Below are 20,329 nucleotides of genomic sequence, written 5' to 3'. Positions count from 1 at the left end.
AAAGGAAGATGACAGAAGACAAACGTTTTGTGTAATCTGGAGGAATTCAAGTCCAAATGGGCTCTTTAACCGTGTTAACCTCATCACAGCGAACAGCAATGTGTTCATTCACAAAGTGTTAATACGCCTCTATTGATACCCGAGGTGCTGGACATTTTCTGCTCTTTGGATGCTTATCATCACATATACAGAAATGGGTGAAGACACTTCAAATACATTATAAGATTCAAGAGTATTTTTTTTTCTAAACAAATTCCACTGATTTTTTTCCACATTATAAAAGTAGTGAATTATAGAGGAATAAAAAAGTGAGGCTCACAGTAAGCCCCAGCACTCAGATATAATCACTGTAAATATTTTACTGCATTAACTTCCAGAGACAACAAGAGGGGAGAAACTGAACGGAAAGATAGAGAAGAGGAAAGGAAGGAAGAGGAAGAAAAGAGATTTAAGTTTTCCTTTCACCAAAATGGATACATAATCATATGCTATTTTAGAAGCTCTCATTGTTGATTCCTGTATTGTGTAGTTCTTCCGCTTAAGTAGACTTAGATGAAGATCACATCTCTGAGAATATTCTATTGTAAGAATACATTATACTAGTACTATTTTCTCCAACAAGAGTCAACCATTTCAACTGAGTATCATTTGAGGTCTTTGTACAATTGTACAATGGCTTCCTCAGAATAAGGAACTGATACATGGCTTCCTCAGAAGGGAACTGATACATGAGCCATAGTTTACGAACAGTTTTTAGACTTTTGGAATGCAATTATCAAACTACCTTCACCTGGGCCATAACAACTTGTGTGGCCACCCTCAAGGTGCCACTACTGCAGACTAACTTCTCAGCACTGGAGACCCACATCTGTTAAAATTCTCACATAGTAAGCCCCAAAATAATGTCACTTGTGTATTTTTAAGAGCTAAAACATTTTTATGTGTTTTTGTTTTTTACAGCTCTTTTCCTTATGAATGTTTTTTTTTTTTAAAGATTTTATTTATTTATTTGACAGAGAGAGAGATCACAAGTAGGCAGAGAGGTAGGCAGAGAGAGAGAGGAGGAAGCAGGCTCCCCGCTGAGCAGAGAGCCCGATACGGGACTCGATCCCAGGACCCTGAGATCATGACCTGAGCCGAAGGCAGCAGCTTAACCCACTGAGCCAACCAGGCGCCCCTCCTTATGAATGTTTTAATGCAGACTTTTGCCCAATTTTCACTTGAGAGTTAACATTTTTTGGTTTTGCTTGTAAGCGCCCTTTTTATGTATTTATTTTTTAAGATTTTATTTATTTATTTATTTGACAGAGAGAAAGATCACAAGTAGGCAGAGAGGCATGCAGGGAGAGAGGGGGAAGCAGGCTCCCTACTGAGCAGAGAACCCGGTGCAGGACTCAATCCCAGGACCCTGAGATCATGACCTGAACTGAAGGCAGAGGTTTAATTCACTGAGCCACCCACGTGCCCTTAAGCGCTCTTTTTAAATGGTCATATTTCATGCTGTTAATACGCTATTAACGAATTTAATTCTGACTTGGAATTCAGCTGCTGATGGAGTAGAACATGACAAATCCGAACATTTTCAACACATTCTTCAAGGAGGCAGTGGGACCTGCTGTTTAAGTATATGAGCCTAACTTAGACCTGGGCTCCATTCCCTGCCAGTGATAACCCACCAGCCAGAACTGGATTAGTATTTTCACTTTACAGAACTGTTGAGAAAATTTATATCACTCATTTAGCACAATGTCTGGAACCAAAGAAACACCCAGTTAAGTAAGTTACTATTGTAATTATCACTATATTTGATCTAGTTTCAGAGTTGTCTTTGTCATCATAATAATGTGACCGATTCATTGGGTAAATGAATAACCAAATTTGTTTATGGTCAACCTTCCATGTTGGGAAGGGAGGATTTCACATCACTTATACTTCTTTGTCTGTCACTATGTTAGCCAATGTGAGATACCATGGCCCTGAATTTCAAAGAGAGTGAGAAGTAGGAAAATCTCTCTCCTCTGGAGAACAGAAAAGTTGCCTCAAAATGTTTGTTCTAGATGCTCCAGCAGGGTTGCTACCGCCGACTTATATGTCATCCAGGCCGATGTGTTTTTCCTCACAGCAAAAGCTATTCCCTGAAGTTGATGGATGTGAGGATTGAGAGATGCCCCCGTGTGTCTCCACATTTGCCAGTAAACGTTTATAACAGCTCTTTGTAGCTGGAGGGACACTACGCACCTTGTAGAGGTTCTCATGTGAGATATCCAAACTCTGAGAAGTTCATTCTTTCCTCTTCAGTTCACCACATATGACACTTCCCACAGTAAAGTCAATGAAACTGTATAGTCCACGAAAGGCATTCTTGATCTTATATGTACTGTATTTTTATTTTTATATTTGTATTAGATATATTTTTAAAATTCTACCTCGTGTACTAGGAAGATATCTAGAGATGTACTCCTCTTGAAACATAACCCAGGGAAAACACCATCTGGTATTTAAAAACTTGGGATGCAAAGAATAATTAATGTCAGTGTGGTTGTCCTCTAGCTGCATTTCAATAGCCTAGGATTCCTGAGCTGTCTTAAGTGGATATTTTGGTAAGATCAGCTTATTGGGTTTTATTTGTCTGGACATTGTCTTTATTAACCAACCACTATTTGTCAGGCACTGTTCTAGAAACACTGGCTAAAAGATTATGTCTGTTCTCAATGACAGATGAGTTTGGAGACAAGATAAAGAAATTCCTGAAAAGGAATCTATCAATTTAAAAAACATATGCTTAAATGTCAAATGAGAGTTATAACCACTGGGGGAAAAAAATCCCACAGGGCTGAGTTGTGTATCTTATGAAACAGCACACCCTTGACATAAATCTCATCAAAGTTATAGTTTTAGGGAAGAAACTCGAAGGGTATAGTCTTAGCAAATGCAACAAAGATCACCGGCTGGAAATGGTTAGATAGTGCAACTTCTTGGGATTTCTTAATTTCCTTATGAGGGTTGTGTAATGTGTTCTCTTTAGGATAAGATCCTGCCACATCCAGAAGCCCTAGGTGGAAGCAAATGATTCTCTCACACCCATAACCACATCGCCCTGAAATTACTTCCTTGTATGGCTGCAGACTACCTTTAGCAAGCCATGCATTTGGGCTGAGTATCAGGGGCTGAGTACAATTTCTTATAGATCATAATGCCACCTAATAACATTTTGTGCAGATTAAAGGACAATAAAATGTATCACACACAGGCAGTTGGTCGGTTACAGAACAATGACTAGCCTGAAGTCCTGTGCTCTGTCATTCCCAATGTCTGGGAGGTTCTGATCACATGACCATGCTTTAGGGGTAAAGAGAGGAGAACTAGTGTCAAAAGGATATGGGCCTTGGGCTAGATCTTGAAATCAAGGTAAAATGTTGGTCAATAAGCACCAAGGGGGCAGGCATCTTGTTTATTCTGTTCCCCAATTTAACCCTAATGTTCATTTCCTTAACACAGAGTTCACACAGCTTTGAAATCTGTTGTCAATCTTCATCTAATTGAATCTAACTTAGTTGAACGTGATAAAAGTGTCCTATTGAATTAAACAGTGGTAAGATCTTAAAAACACAAGTGCACAAAGGCCCCACAGGTTAACCACTGTTTCTGTACCTTTATAGAAGTGAGTAACACTTCAAAACAGTGCCATTGTGTCAAGATCTTGAATAGTTTATGATAGAGAATGCAAAATTATAAGTTTTGATCTGAGGTTTTTTAGACTGTAAAAATTTGAGCAGGCAGATCTGTTCATTGAACTGAGAAAATTTTGGTCTCATTTATTTAAAATAATCTCCAGTCTCTGTTAACTTATAAACCTTCAGTTCTGAAAGTTTCATTTGCTTTCTATTACACTTAGCACAATGTCATTTAAGTGTAGGCATAAAAAATTTTGATAGTGAGACATACCCAGATGTCTTAGGGCAAAATTACTAAGAGATATAAAAACCTCATTATCTGGATATGTATTAAATTGTTTTGTATCTCTATGTGTGAAAGCTGAAGTCTATTCTGAGTTCTGAATTTGATATATAATGAAATTCTATATGAGTTATTTTTATTAAAACCTCTCTCCCTGAGTTCAGGTTTTACGGGCGAGTATGAAGTTAAGCTTAAAACTATGACACTGGGACGGAATGAAAGGCATACTTTTTTCTATTGCTTCCTTTTGACATCTCATGAGGGTAATACAGATTCCAGAGATTCTTTAATTTCTAGCAGACTACAGTTTCTACCACGGCTACAATTTCTACTAAATATCTTTATTTTTCCTTTCATTGCTGTTTATGGAAAGGATAAGTACAAAAATTTCACGTTGAAATAAAATCTATGGAAGTTACAAATCAGATACTTTCCCTCTGGTTTCAGACCATTCTAAATACTGGAAGGATATTTATACATGCCTTTTATTTTTTTAACCTAGAAGTATGATTGCAAATAATTAAAATGCCAAAAACAAGAATATAGGTCACAAATCAGAAATAGATGTTTACTCTGTGAACCTGACATGAACTTTGGATCTTTTTCCTCCTTCCAACAATACAGTCATGGTTAATTGTCTATAGCCCTTGCATGCAGTATCATCCCAGGGAAAATACCACCACCCTGTTCCCTGTCCCCACCCTACACACACACACACACACACACACACACACACGCACAAACGCGTGCGTGCATGTGCGAAAGCAGCAAAGATTCTGTATGTAAAATTTTTATTGGTAAATCCACATTTCTTAGCTTAGAGACATATTCTACAGACTTCCCCTCTCCCTCATAATATTTAGACTGCCAAAAATCAAGGAAAATGTCATTGGACTGTAGCCATGTTACAATTTTACCTAAGGCTTACAAAGCACCTGTGATAGGCTTTGGCATGAAGTGTAATCACCACATTTAGTTTCAAAGTTCAAATGCCTGTTCCTGATATAGATAAGCAGGTACCCACAGGGCAAGGCAGGACAGTTAATGCAGCTAATGACAAAAAAAAGTCAATGTTGGGGCTGGTAACAGCCTTTTCTGGAGGACTGGGTGATCTTAGATACAATCTCATCCACCATCTCTCCTGAAACAGGATGGGGCTAGCTGGCCTAACAGCCCTCTACACACTGACCTACCCTGCTGAACATTTCCCTTTCCCCCCCGAAGGTTTGCATATTTTTCTCTGAAACTTCTAAATAATTTTTAAGTTCCACTTGATTCTTTGCTTTGCCATGAATGGGCTGACTTATCTATGAAATTTTATATGGAAGTTACTTACCTCATTTAAGAAGTACTGATCAGAGGCATGGCAATAAAATTAGGGGAAAATAAAGGTTTTGTTTTGCATATGAAAAGCAAAGAACAGCCTTTATTATACGCAGTAGGTTAAAGACATTTTCATATATAGCCATGTGAATTTACCATTCAAATTGGGGGACTGGAGGCCAGTCACATCTTTTAAACTGATCAAACAGTCAAAGGAGAGATCTGTTACAAGACAAAAAAAGAAAACAAACACCCTGTCTGAAGAAAACAAACTAAGTAGGAACAGATGTGGATGCTCTTTACTTTAGAGTCAGCACAGCATTAATAGTCTGACTTTTAAGAGCAGGAGATGATTATAACAAAGCAGGAAAAATAAAGTAGTTTTATGTCATAAGTTGGTCATAGCAACACTTGTAGAAAATATCAGAAGAGTAAATGGGAATATGCCAAAAAGTATCCATCCAAAGGATGTTAGGATGTCCTTTCCTTACCTATTCACCTGAAGAGCTCCAATCTGCACCAAGTTCTAGCCCAAATGTCACCACCTCTGGGAGTCACTGCTGAGACCGTCAAGCAATACCAAGTGGTCTCCTCTGTTCTCCCTGGCAGATGGCTCTGCCTCTGGCTCCATTAAAACAACTACCACCCCTTAGTACACTTCTGCTCTGTCCTCTCCCTCTCTAGTTTTAGGATTATTAGTAGGACTATTACTTGTCTTTCTTTGTATTCCTGGTGACTGGCAAAGGGGAGAGGCATCTACCTATTTAATCAAGATCTGCTAAGAGGCTTTACATAGAGGCAATCACGTGTCTGCATGTGTTTTGAATACATAAAAATCAATGAGAAACTTCTATAAAGTAGATATCCTTCTGCTAAATGCAGATAAAAAGCTTAGATATTATATATAAAACAAAAAAAAAGGAAGACTCTGAAGAGAGAAGTCAGGCAGGCTAGGGACCTTGGGACCTAAGGGACAAAACTATGATGAGTTCTCCTGTGTTTTTGCTTTTTAGCTCAGATGTCCCAGACTTGGAGCTGAAAAGGTGAAATGGCCACAGAGCACATGTAAAGAAGTCCTAAAAAAGGCCTGTTCTCCAGCCAAAGGCCTGGAAGAGTAATGGCCTCGCAAGAGAGAAAACAGGAAATGCTCCACTCTAGCAAACGCCACTGGAAAGACCACAGACCCAACCAGACCAGTAAAGGCCAAGTGGGGAGCCTAGACTTCCAGCCTCTCTGGGCTGTCATGCAGTACCCTAACTCCCCTGACAGGGTGGGATCTGAGAGGGTTGAGTAAGCAACTGGTCAATTCATCCCCACCTGGTCATAATGAAGCCTCCTCCCCACCATTCCTGCCCACAGTATCAGTGGACACCACAGGGGAGCAGTGACAAGGCCCCCTGCACACCCCAGGCAGGAAGGCATCAATGGAAGCCCAGAGGGGAACTGAATTCCCACCCTGTGCAGCAATGACATGGATCCCATCTTGTTCCAAGTGTCACTGGAGGCTGAGTGGGAAACCTGGACTTGTAGCTACACCTTGGAGGAACTAGACAGTGCCCCTAAGTCCTCCACTAGATTGATGTCAGAGAAAGTCAGCTAAAACAGAAGGTTTAAATAAGATCCACAGTCATGTAACATCTAAAATATTCAGGTTTCCACCGAAAATCATTCATCATGCCAAGAACCAGGAAAATCTTTTTGAATGAAAAAAAGAAAACAGATGCCAACCCTGAGATGACACAGATGCTGGCATTATTTGAAAAGAATTTTGCAGCAGCCATTGCAAAAATGCTTCAGTGAGTATCTATGAATTACACAGAATAAATGAAAAAATAAAAAATCTTAGCAAAAAAATAAAAATTCTCAGCAAAGTAATACACAATATAAAGAAGAACTGAATGGAAATTTTAGGGAAAAAAATAAAAACAGAAAACTTAATGGGTGAGGGGGGGCTCAACAACAAAATGGATTAGAGAAGTAAAATTACGAGTGAACTTAAAGACAGGACAATAGAAATGACCCAAACTGAACAACAGAGAGAAGACAGATTGGAAAAAAGCAGTGTATAAACCCTCAGGACCCTATGGGACTAAAACAAAAACCAACAAAACTTCCTAAATTATTAAATAATTTTTAGTACAAATTATATTATCTAAAGGATTTTGTGGCCTGTAGTCTGTTCAAGAATGATCATCATAGGAAGGACAAATAAAAAAATTTTGGTGGACTAATATAACACCTAAATCAAACCCACATAGCCTACAAGTGAAGGAAGCCCTTGAAGGTTCACAGGTATAGTCACACTAAAAGGTATAGTTTATGCGGAGGAGAGGTCAGGTTCATATATCATGACCACAAAGAAAATATAAAGCAATGGTTATACATTCTTTCCAAACCCAAGAAACTTTAAGATAAACAGCTCAGCACAGTTCTGCTGCTGGTGGGGTCATTTTGGGGCATAGAGGAAAACATTCCTGCCGTCTTGATGGAAAATGTTGCCAGGCATGCATTGGCAAGTTCTCTGAAGTTCCATGAAGACATTTTTAATAGTCTAAAATAACCACTTTTAGAGCTATTTTCAACCTATGTTCACTACCAGTGAACGGGATAGGAGTATCTTTCTTTTTTTTTGTACAAATGCAGAATAAAATTTTATAGCAGGTACACAGACTGAATTACTCAATTCACAGATCTTCCCTCAAAGTTTAACTTATTAAAAGCATTAAATCCGAGGAAGCCTAATCACAATTTACAAAAAACCAAACCCACAGGATTACATATTTTGGTTTTGAATGGGTGTTGGCAAAGACAGAAAGAGGGCCTTAGAAACAGTTTTGCTTCTGCTAATTTTTTTTTCAGTTAAAACTAAAATGAATGAAACTCCAAGCTGGAAAGAATCCAGAATCACCTTTAAATCCTTGTGAAAATACTAAGGTAAAACAGACTATTCCAATCCTATCCATTAATGCTGAGCTTGCCAGTTCCATAGAAATTTATTAGTGAAAACAAAATTCAAATATCTGGCATCCAGACAATGTTCACAGCTATTTTTGCCCTTAAGAGAAGTTGAAGAGCAGTTTTAGATATGGTGTGTCTTTATTCCCCAAATTGGAACAATTCTTACACATTCAAACATGTGCGAGACTCAGTAAGAGTATTTTCCTACTGCCGGGCGGAGGCTGCCAGGTTCCCTGAGATGGTTGTTATCACAGAGGATTCTCAGCTCTAACTCTGGTCGGCAGTTTCCAAACAAGGCGACAGCGTGAATAGAGGACTGTATAAAATAAAGGTTCTTTCAAAAACATCTATGGTGTGTTTTTGGAATAAAAAAATATCAGTCTTCTTGGTCAAAGACTGGCAACCGTGTTTTCAACTGTAGAATGTCTGCAACGGGCTCTTTTCGTTCTTGAAGGAAGCTGAGTCCAGTGATGAGTTCAACATCCGTGATCCGAGCTCTGTGTAGCTTCAGTAACTCTTCTACCCATGACGACTCGTGCTTCCCCTGCTATGAAGTGGGAGGAAAAGAAACGTCACTGGAGAACAATCCGCATTCCCTACCAGCACCCCTTCTTCCCATTTCAGTGAGTTCTGACCCTCTGGCTCCCAAATGGCAGATGCTCTGACCTTTGTCAGCATGATCCCTGTTCTTGAATAGCTCAGCATCTAATACATACGATGCACCTTTGTTGAATTAAATGTGGGAATTCCCAAATTTCCCAATTTGGGAAAAGGCAAGTATACGTGGAATCAGTGCTCATGTATTGCATTGGTGCATGAAACTTCAACAGTGTGAGGTTAAAAATATGTTGGAGAACAAAAGCAATGTGGCGCGGTAGAATGAATATGGGGATGGGCGTAAATAAACTCGGACCCAAGTCCGGGTCCTATCATTACCATACCATGTAAAGTGAGGCCAGTTATTTAACACCTGAATCCTGATTCTCTTACCTGCTCCTTCCTTACAGGAGTGCTCTGAGGATCAAATGTGATGATGTGTGCAAGTGCACTAAAAGAACACCCGTTCTTATCAGAATCAGTTACGTACATGGGTACAATGAAGAGAGGGTTAGGGGTGTGGTAAAACACAACTCCATTTCTGGGGAGGTAGTGAAGTCTCAGCTAATAGATCAAATGAAAAGTAAAGGCACATGCTCTGACACATGGAAGCAGAGCTGGTAGCTGAGGCAGGGAGCAGAGATGGAAATCATACATTCATGGTAAGCATGCATTTCTCTGAATATGGCTCCTGGAGAAGGTCAGATGAAGAAGGTATCCACTGGATGGCGGGCTGCAATTGTACATTAAAGACGTCCTCCAATAAAGACTTCTGTACCCTTGGAACATTATTAGTTGGAAATGATAAATATAAGCTTTCCACATAAAAGGGGAATGGACCAATAATCTCCATTTTCCCATTAGCTTCCAATCATCCCTGTATCCAGGGCTACTTACTGCTCCAATCAGTCTCCTTCTCTGCAATAGCCTTCACTCTAGCTCTTGAAGGAATAACCCTGACTCCGTGGACTACTTGGCCAGTAGATATTTTCCATCTGTCCCAACATACACATGAACAGATAAAAAGTACAGGCAAGGCATCTGATGTCTCAGGCCAATGTCCTGCTAATCATTAGTTGCTACTTCAGAGATGAAACAGAAGGAATCAATCAGGATGTGTGATAGACCTTCAAATAACCCTTTCTCTGGTTCATGTCCAATAATTAGTGTCCTCTAGGTACACTGCTATTACAGAATTTGACAAAATATTTGCATTTAAGATAGCAGCACAATAGCTTTTGAATGGTAGAGATGGTGAAAAGGAACTCAAAGCCTCACTCATGACACCTGGCATCATTTTGGTCAGGGAGACCTGAGCATAAGTCTCTTTGAAAGGAGGGCCCAGAATTCAGACATGATATCTAGAGAAGAAACCATCTTTGGCCCACATGTGCCACATGCTAAGAATAGTGGAGAAGGAAGACAGGAAAGGTCTAGGTCCCTCATAGTGTTATTGACCCAAGACTGTCTACTTCTGGACATCCTGTCACCTGAGGTACCCGTTAATTGCTCAAGTCACTGTAAATGGGTTCTCCATTATTTGCTGCAGAACATAACACTAACTGGTAACTTTAGTGACAATTCAATCCATTGAGGAAGAGAAAGCAATGAAGGAGAGAACACTTAGTATGTATCCCGCAGTGTCCACAACAGTGACCAGCTGATAGATGTAGATGCCCAAAGGGCATCCAAATAGGTAAAACCCTGTTATTCCTTCCTTAATTCTGAAGCATAAGGAAAAAGAAGTTAATGAGAAATATGTTCTATGAGGACTGGTCAATTCATTCTCAGTTTATCAGAGAAGTAAGTAAAATATCTTCATGAATTTTAATGAATGACACACAGGCTCTTAGATCAGGGATGACAATGGATCTCTGTATTCTACTCCTGGGCCCACGGCAGAAGCTACTGTCTGCTTTGCTCACTGCTGTGTCCTCTGGACTAAGAGTACCCGGAAACATGTATTTATTGAAGGAATGAACGGCTGGATCCAAGAAAGGATCAATGAATAAATGCAGGGAGAAATTAATGAGTGATGATAGCACTCTCTCCTGCTAAGCTCAGACTGGGGCCTCAACTTCCTTTTGCCCACAGGACTCCTAACTAAACCACCCATTCAAATGAGGCTGGTGAGAAAGCTACATTGCTTTGCCAACTTAGGTCTACACTTATATAGTGTAACTTCGATGGACAAAAAAAAGAAAAGTGGGAGGAAAAAAAAAAGAACTAGGAAAAAACTAGAAAAAACAACAACTAGAAAATCTGGGAAGTACTCTGAAAGAAAAACAAAATTGGCTCACTATGGGGAAAAAAACTTCCCTAAAATTTTAATACAGTCTTGTTCGAAGACGAGGTTTTGTTTGTCTGTTTGTTTTTAATTATGAGCAAGTAAGATAACATAAAACAATTATTTCCAAACACTGAATGACAAAAGAGTAAGAAAAGATAATTAGGAACAAACATGACTTGTATAATAAAGTGATATAAAGAAAAGTAATCTGAAATACTACCTAACCATAACTTTAGGACTAATTTATAACAGTGCTGACACTTTTAGGAATTATAAATCCAGGTTTCAAACAAAAATAAATTCATAGTTCAAATAAACCTAGAACTTAGGGGCTAAGCTGAATGCAGGCACTAAGTTTTTACATTTTGATTTGTTTTTTGTGTTTTAATAGGCAAGGGTGGTCCTCTCCAAAGATATACCATCTCAGAGCATCAAATTTAAAATCATCCTGCAAAGTACATGTAAAAGCACACCCTTTCAAAGTACATGCATATTCACATTCCGTTTTTACCCACAGTGATGTCAGACACGACACATGCAAATATACTTATATTCATATGGTCAGCGTTTAAGGTGATACATGAACAAAGGCTACTTACCACACAGCTCTCACTATTGTCAGTCCTGTGAGGCAAAATGAAAGCTAAGGTGTCTAACTCATCACACTGGGAGGGAGTCTGGAATGTGTTTTTACAACTTGTCAGCACAATGAAGAAGTGAGTTGGGATCAGAATTTCTTGATTACGGATGAGTCTGCTGTTTCTGGAAAATAGGACAATCTTCAGTTTAAGAAAGAAATAGATCTCTTCTTTTTAGTGAATCTTTTGGTGAAGTATATTTTTAATACAATGAATCTAAAAATAAAATTCAGTCAAATAATTAAATATATTGTAGGAAGTTTGTAATCATAATACCTCAACATATTCTGCTGAATTGAAAACAAATTAGAAGACAGGTAAACATAAGCCAAATAATTTTTATTTTCTATAAAAATTTACTAAACTTCAGATTTTTTTTTTTTTTTTAGTTCTACCTTAGGACACTGGAATTGAGACATGAAAGAAAAAATACATCTTTCTAGAACACCTACAACCAAGATTCTGAAGCATTATTGATAGTCTTCTCAACTCTGTGCAGCTATGCAAAGACAGGAGACAGAGGAAAGTGGTATGGGATTTTTTTCTATTCCAGCCCTTCTAGAGAAGTCATGTTTCTGTGAACTCTCCTTTGTTTTAAAGGGATTTCCTTTCTCGGGGCATCTGGATCACTCAGTGGGTTAAAGCCTCTGCCTTCGGCTCAGGTCATGGTCCCAGGGTCCTGGGATCAAGCTGCACATGGTGGAGGAGCCTGATTCCTCCTCTCTCTCTGCCTGCTTCTCTGCCTACTTGTGATCTCTGTCTGTCAAATAAATAAATAATAATCTTAAAAAAAAAAAAAAGGTGGATTTCCTTTCTCATGCCAGTAACTTCTTTTAAATTGCAGCATATTCTTCAAGATGTCCCAAGTAATACTTTACCTCATCTTAATTCTACTTCCTTTGTTCTGAAAGCTAGGTTTATTTATTTGTTTTTCAGCATCTTTCCAAATTTAGGGTAGTGGGAGCCTCATCTTCAATTGTAATCTTGTGTGGAACCATAACATAGAAAACTGATTAAAACAGAGCGCTCTCGTGGAATGCGAAAGATATGAAGCTCTCTCTCTCTCTTAAGATTTTATTTCTTTGCGAGAGAGACTAAGAGAGAGTGAGCAAGCACAAGAAGGGAGACGGTCAGAGGGAGAAGCAGACTCCTTGCTGAGCAGGGAGCCCGACGCAGGACTCGTTTCTGGGACTTCAGGATCTTGACCTGAGCAGAAGGTGGTCACTTAACCGACTAAGCCACCCAGGCGTCCCTGAAGTTCTCCTCTTTATACTCTACTGCTGTGATCTCAGGCAGTTATGGTGGGTCCCTTACGACTCCAGGGATATAGTAAGAAACAAAACAAAAGCCTGTCATTTCACAAACTACATTACAAACTAACGTGTCACAGATAAACGTGTGTGAAGAATTTTCCCTGAGCCTGCCTGAGAGAGTTCTTCTCAGGAACCAGCTGAACCTCCCCTGACATCTCATTCTTGTTACCCTATGCCTTAATAGTAATATTACTGCAAAAAATCAGGCTGTTATTGTTTTATGAAAGATCAAATGGTTTCTAAAATGTTCTGCTGCTGTACTTTACAAAAACAGCACCTACTGGCGGTTTCTTTCAAGATGGTCACTCAGGCTCCCCCTAAAAAAAGGGTTAAAAAGGTTAGGTAAAAGCTGCGACATTCGCCCAAGGCCCGCCCTTGGACACTGCAGCTTTAGAATTCTGCTGATGCTTCCAGGCAGGATGCCTCTAGCCACACCACAAGGTTCCTTATCTTCTAACCAGCAGTAGTTAATGAAGACGGTATCTCAACAGTTATCCGCACAGAGATTTTAAACAAGGGTGTTACCTTCTTAACAGATGGCAGAGTTCAGTGTTTAATCTGAACTCAAGAATTACTCATCTAAGCAGAGTCGAGGAGAAACACTCCTTTCCTCTAAAAAAAAATTTTACTGAACCCTGAGCAAAACATCCTAAGATATTTCAAGGGGCTTCCGGTGTAAACAGAAATGTCTTGTCCATCAACACAAACAGTTTCAGACAGAAAAGGCTCCATGGATTCAACTGGATGGTAATCCCACACGACGGCTGTTTTTAAGAGGAAATGAAATATGTTCTTACTGCTTCAGCGTCTCTGAGGAATCGTAACGTCCGTCGTAATCAGAGTCAAACACAGGCCCGCTGACCACATTGACGCCATTTCTTTCCTCCGCGTACCGTTGCAGAAGGGTGCCGTGGAAGTAGCGCCATATTACTGGAACAAGAAGGGTGTCAGTGAAGGTTCCAGAGAACAAGGTGCCATGCTGTCATGTGAAATAACTCAACGACCTTATTCAAAGTCAGCGTTTGTAATAATTACTGACAAAGCCAAATGTGGCTTCAGTCTTAGTGTGAGGCCAAAAACCCACTGTTCAGCTCTGGCTTTTGGCCAGAAGAGACGAACATTGAATTCAACATTATTTTGGGCATCCCTGACTATATGCCTCACCATGAACATAAAGAAACAAGGCAGGTTATTCAGATTTATTGTTAATATCTGAAATTCCCTTTGAAATATTCACAAGTATTCTACATGTAAATTAGAGTAAAAAATTTCCTTGCACGTAAATTAGAGTAAAAAATGTCCTTGTATGCTCCATATTTTAAAATTCTATATGTCACCTGAAGAATAATTTAAATTTATTTTTGTAGGAGTTCCAAATACAATGATAGTTAATAATGATGCAAAAATCTATTCATTTCAAGGTCAAAAACAATTATCAACAACTCCCAAAGTTAAATGGGAAAACAAACTGAAAGTTCATGTGTTAGTAGACTATATAAGCCAGATAACTTAGGAAGAATGTTACATACTTTTTCCATCAAAAAATGTTGTTTACAAACATGTAAATACAGATAGGATAATAGGTATTAGAATATATCATAATTCTAACAGCTGTAGAATTTTTGTGTACTGGTATCGTCAAAGTTAAGAATGTGTAAGAATGTATACCTCTAAGAACATACACCTAAAAGAACATGCTTGACAGTAATTTAATTTAGAGGATTAGTCTTAATAATATAAATTATGCCTATAATATATAGAAATTCATTGAAATTGTGAGATACAGGGTTAAAATTTTTTACCTTGAAAACTCTGGTACATTGGCACTATATTAGTATTAAGCAATGCTTCAGAATATAGTTGATCTGAACCTTTATTTAGTTCTATAAAGAAAGCAAAACAAGACAACTATTTCATTCTTCATGAATAACATTAGAAATCATACTTTCTCATGGGAGGGCACTTGAAAAATTAGCTGAGTATCACCTTAAACCCATAAAACATTCCTAAGTACAGGGTCAAGGGAAAGTGCCATGTGTTTGGTCAAGTCCCTTAAAAAAGTAAAATACTTACATCTTTTCTTCTTCAAAATGAATTTATCAAAAAAACAAAAGCTTAATAACAGCCTAAATTAAACATATACAAATATTACATTATTTGCCTATTTCAACTAACAATGTATTGTTTTGACAACTCTCTTTCCTTAAACTCTTCTACGCTAAGAAGGAAAAAGAGATTATCTGGCTTCAGAACAACACCTACTACCCAGAAAAAACATTGCAGGATTTCTGCCTCGAAATGCTGTACAAGGCTTCTTTGTAGGGATTTTCAGCTTGGAGTTGGTCTATTTTCATAAAGCAACAGCCAAGTTTTGACTTCAGACCCTTACTCCGGGGACTGGGCTGGATATGGAGAATATTTGAGCACCTGGAGCCTTCTGCTCTTTGCCTTTTAAGGCCAGCCTGAAAATGTCTTCTCATTAACACACAGATGTGCCATATTTAAAAACAGAACACTTAACTTCAAAAAAGAAAAAATAAAAGCTCTTCCCTAGCAGATCCATTTCTGTGAAAGTGTGAGCACCCTTAGGTTCTGCCTATCCCTACTTCTTAGGTGAATTACATTTTTCCTTTTATCAAAAAAATATTTATTTATTTGAGAGAGAGAGAGAGAGAGAGAGAGAATATGAGTGAAGAGCAGGGGTGAGGGGCTGGGAAGGGCAGAGCCCAGAGGGAGAAGCAGGCTCCCCACTGACCAGGGAGCCCAACATCCCTGGACTCTGGGACCATGTCCTGAGCCAAAGGCAGATGCTGAAACCTTCATCCAAGCAAAAGCTAAAAAGTTGTCTAAAAGTCAAGCTTCAGACACTTTAAAATTTTTCTCTAAGAGTTATACTTCTCATTCACCATTTTCACCAATAAATAACAACAAGATGATGTATCCGGCCTCAGAAGGAAAAGAAAAGGAAGAAGAGAAAGAGGCCAAGAGAAAGGAAGGTCAGGGAGGTAGAAACTTACGTGGTGGGTAGAGGAACTCATAGCTCAGTTCAGCATTATTTTTATAAAAGGAACACTTATGGACAGGACTAAGAGAAATTCGAAGATCCTGGTAAAGACAGTTGGAAAAGTCTTCTGCAGAGAAACTGTCCTGAAAAACAAAATGAAAAGAGCCATTAGGCGTCAGGCATCTAAAAGAAAAGAAGATGGCTTTATGAGTAGCTGAAGATGCATCACACCATTTGAAAACAGAGCTCTGGCTGTCCTTCGCCATTTTCCCATTTTTCTAGTAGTATATTCATTTTTTCCTGAGATGCAAAAACTCTTTTACGATAGTAAGGATATTAGTCATTTATTACATATGTGCAAATATTTTCCTATTATGCTGGGCCAATTTAGTGTAGCCTTTTTTTTTTTTTTTTTGGTCAACTGCAAGCTTTTATATACTGAAATACTGATTTTGAGGGGATCTGAGCCTATCTATCTTCCATACACAACTGCACAAACTCCAGCTGGGGGTGGGGAGCCACTGTGTAGCACAAAAACCTCAGGAGCACTGAGGACTGAATTTAAGCAGCTTTGATTACATAAGTCAACCGAACATTTGAACAGAATCAAAGAACATTGTAATTATGGCATGAAACAACAGTAAATTTGATGGGAACCTACAAAACACCGGGCAGACTCCTACATATCACAAAGTCAAGTAAAAAAAAAACATGTTTACAGTGTTGGGAAACTGTCTTCAAAATTAGAACAATCAAACTGATGGTAGAAACGTTATGGAATTATATGAACGTGTATGGGTACATAATATATGTATTTTTAACAAAGAAATTACATATATACACACACATAGCCTTCTCTTTTTATTTGGCATTCTCAGTGACTATGAACAATAGTTTTATTTTTTAAATCCTGCTGCTACCCTCCATTAAGCTCTCTCAGATCCCCTTTCCACCCCTTAAGGGCATCCTGTAGAGCTTGGCAGACATTCAGTTTCTGAAAATCTGGTTGGTCTAGTTTAAAACTTCAATTTGATTAAAATCTCAATCTTATCCCCTCCCCCATTCTCTCTTTCAAGGCTTATCTTCTGTTTCTCTTTCCACCAGGGCAGCCAGGGGGCAGGGGTGAGGGGGAATGGTGGTCTTATTCTGGGGTATTTGCCCCACCCCGAACCCCCAACTCTTCTCAAGGCCTTCTTGTGTTCTGGGAGGTGCACAGATCCCTGGCCTCTCTCTGGTCTGGTCTGGTCTGGGTTGGCGGGGTGGGGGGATCTTCTGTAGGTGGTATATGCAGAGAGATCACTAAGCTTTTATGACCTTGCCCATCAGTGAGGAACCCCTAAGGTGAGCGCAGTGGAGGAAAATCCAGCTATGTATTTAGAGATGAATCATTGTGCCTGACTGCAAAATTGATTTCATAAAATTGTAAATTAGAATCCTAAAATATTAAATCAAACATAAAGCAAGGGAGAAACTTTTATTGCATGCACACGCCTCCTTTCACACAAGAAGACATCTGCTTGGAGTCTTAGAGTCACACAGTGAGTTTGTGGTCAGGCTAGAACGAGAACTTAATCTTCTAACTCACAGTTCAGTGATCTTCTAATTCAGCAACTGATGAGAGAGCCAAGATTAACTGACCTAAACTAACTTGGCTTTCAATGTTTTGCTTAATGATAATTTGAAATAATCACACAGAGCTAAAGAAGCGACCAATACTTGCATTTCTGCGGACGGTGTAAGAGGTCCAAAGGGGCATCAGGATGTCATTGCTGTAAGCACTGACGAACTGGTGCTGGTAAAGGAGACAGACCGAGGTGTTTCTCTGCAGGACTCTGGGTCTTCCGTAAGGTAAAGTGCTGCGCTTAATAACCTTCTCTTGGGTTGTAGGGGAAAAATGAAACCACCATTCAAACATACTTACTGTGAATATAATTCACAGTATATAATATATTCTGAATGTATATACAGAATAAATTATATATATACACATATGTGTGTGTATGTATATATATACAGTGAATATGTAAGAACATACTTCCTTATAGAGTATATAAGAATCCATCCAATTCTCTACTTAAACCTACTGAAAAGTTATTTTTTTTTTTTAAAGATTGCATTTATTTATTTGACAGAGAGAGATCACAAGTAGGCAGAGAGGCAGGCAGAGAGAGAAAGGGAAGCAGTCTTCCCGCTGAGCAGAGAACCCGATGCAGGGCTCGATCCCAGGACCCCGGGATCATGACCTGAGCCGAAGGCAGAGGCTTTACCCCACTAAGCCACCCAGGCACCCCATGAAAAGTTATTTTTAACTGTAAAATAAAACTAAACACAAAGAGCAGAACCATAAACAGTTAAGAAAAGGGATTCATTGTAGTTTTTGCCTATGAAGAGTCTGAAAGATGAATGTAATATCAAGATATCACAAGAGAACACTGTGTGATATTGCTACAAATTTCAGCATTAGGACTTTAAAAATATTGCTAAAATTCTTCAACAGTATTTTAATGATTATTATTCAGGGAAAACTCTAGGCAGAGAAGTTTCTTGGATGAGAAAGCAAAAATTCATAACTAAAATTATGAGACTGAGCTGAATGAAACAGTAATAGTATAGACCATTTACTGTACTTTTTCCAAGTGCCAAGTGCTTTGTAAAGTCCTTTGTATACATCATCTAATTTAATTCTTACATAACCTTACAAATTAAGGTTATATGCCCATTGTACAGATGAGAAAACAGTAGTTTACAGAGAATGAATACTTTTTCCCTGGACATATAGTTCCTATGCTCATATTCAAACACAAATCAGTTCCAGAAATGCAATCCTTTGCCACAAGGTTTTGTCATCACAAGGCTATCAAAGATATCTCTAAACATTTACAGAGATTTTTATTTTTATTTTCTTTTATTTTTGAGAAAGAGAAAGAGAGAGGGAGAGCACATGCGAGTGGTGGGAGGAGCAGAGGGGGAGGGAGAGGGAGAGAGAGAGAGGATCCCAAGCAGACTCCACACCTTCGACGTGGGGCTCAATCTCAGGACCCTAAGATCATGACCTGACCTGAAATCAAAGAGTCAGATGCTTAACTGTCTGAGCCTTCCCAGGTGCCCCACATTTACAGAGATTTTTATACAGGCAAATTCAACTTGGGAATTATGCAGAATTTGCCTTCTTATTACAGAAGGAAAAAACTGAGCCAAGTAACAAGAATCACTTTACTATATCAGAGTGTATCAGACTATATCAAAGTGTATCAGAGATTGTATCAAAGTGAGGCTGAACATCCCAGTGACTGACAAATGTTAGCAGTTGTCTGTATATGAAGCATACTCTTCACTCAAAAGCTATAAAGAAATAACTTTAGATAAACAAGCCAATTTATACTCTCTTATAATGAACTAAGAAGCAGATGAGATAGAAATCTAACAGGTGTTTACAATGGAAATCTGAAGTTCTCTAATAAAGCTATAAAAATCTTCAAGATCTCGAACCACCTCGACTATGTTCATAAAGAGTAATTCAGCTTCCACTAAATATATGATTTGCTGTAAATATCCCTCCCTTCCGTATGACAAACAGTCTAGACCATCAAGCAAAGACATCTCTGTGTTTCCTCAGGTGGTCTCCACTACCACCTTTAAGTTACTGGTTGTTCTCAACTAATGCCCCCAAACCACATGTTCTATGATTAACCTGGCTGAGAAACTAGCCCACTTTTACATTCCAAACTCAAGGGAAACATGTCTTACCTTCTGCCACAGTCAAATTCAACTGTATCTCAAAATCCACAACTGGTAAGACCTAAAAAGTTAATAATACGATTTTAAGCAATGAGAGACGTGAGGTTTCGTTTTGTTCTATTTTTGTTTTGAGACATGTTTCAATCTTGTAACAAACAACTTCTGCAGCATAATTATCCCATTATGGGATGAAGATAAAGCCATCTTGTACAAGTCAAACTTATTTTTTTGACGAAGAGGATAAAGTTCAGATGACAACTGCAACAAGACAGAACTGCTACCCAAGCACAGCACTATGAATGAAAAACAAGAGTTGTTCCTTTATCATCTTTGCACTGCTCTCTCAGAGTCTTTCTATGAGCCTAGAACAAAATGAAAAGCATATCCCAACTGTTCCCTAAATCTCTATCTTTAGGGACACTATCGGTTTTTTTTTTTTAAAGATTTTATTTATTATTTGAAAGCGAGAGAAAGAGATCACAAGTAGGCAGAGAAGCAGTCAGAGAGAAGG

The 20,329-nt window shown here is 38.7% G+C and overlaps 1 protein-coding gene across 2 annotated transcripts in view; it reads right to left on the bottom strand.

The window, feature by feature from the left end:
* Positions 1-4,731: 4,731 nt before the first annotated feature.
* ENPP1 (ectonucleotide pyrophosphatase/phosphodiesterase 1) overlaps positions 4,732-20,329 on the bottom strand; it is a 73,612-nt gene continuing 58,014 nt past the window's right edge. The window contains exons 19-25 of one of the 2 annotated variants that reach the window (XM_059400740.1): positions 19,828-19,879; positions 17,801-17,955; positions 16,094-16,223; positions 14,879-14,959; positions 13,874-14,006; positions 11,725-11,887; positions 4,732-8,785 (exon numbers count right to left, since the gene is read on the bottom strand). In XM_059400740.1, coding sequence (XP_059256723.1) covers positions 8,615-8,785; positions 11,725-11,887; positions 13,874-14,006; positions 14,879-14,959; positions 16,094-16,223; positions 17,801-17,955; positions 19,828-19,879 — 885 coding nt within the window. In that variant the 3' untranslated portion in view covers positions 4,732-8,614. The remainder of the gene's footprint in view (positions 8,786-11,724; positions 11,888-13,873; positions 14,007-14,878; positions 14,960-16,093; positions 16,224-17,800; positions 17,956-19,827; positions 19,880-20,329) is intronic. The other variant, XM_059400741.1, reaches the window with a different exon arrangement.

This window comes from Mustela nigripes, chromosome 5 (genome assembly GCF_022355385.1).
Source record: "Mustela nigripes isolate SB6536 chromosome 5, MUSNIG.SB6536, whole genome shotgun sequence".
Taxonomy (NCBI): Eukaryota; Metazoa; Chordata; class Mammalia; order Carnivora; family Mustelidae; genus Mustela; species Mustela nigripes.
Note: the sequence above shows the minus strand (reverse complement) of the source record. Positions and strands in the feature narration are given on the sequence as shown.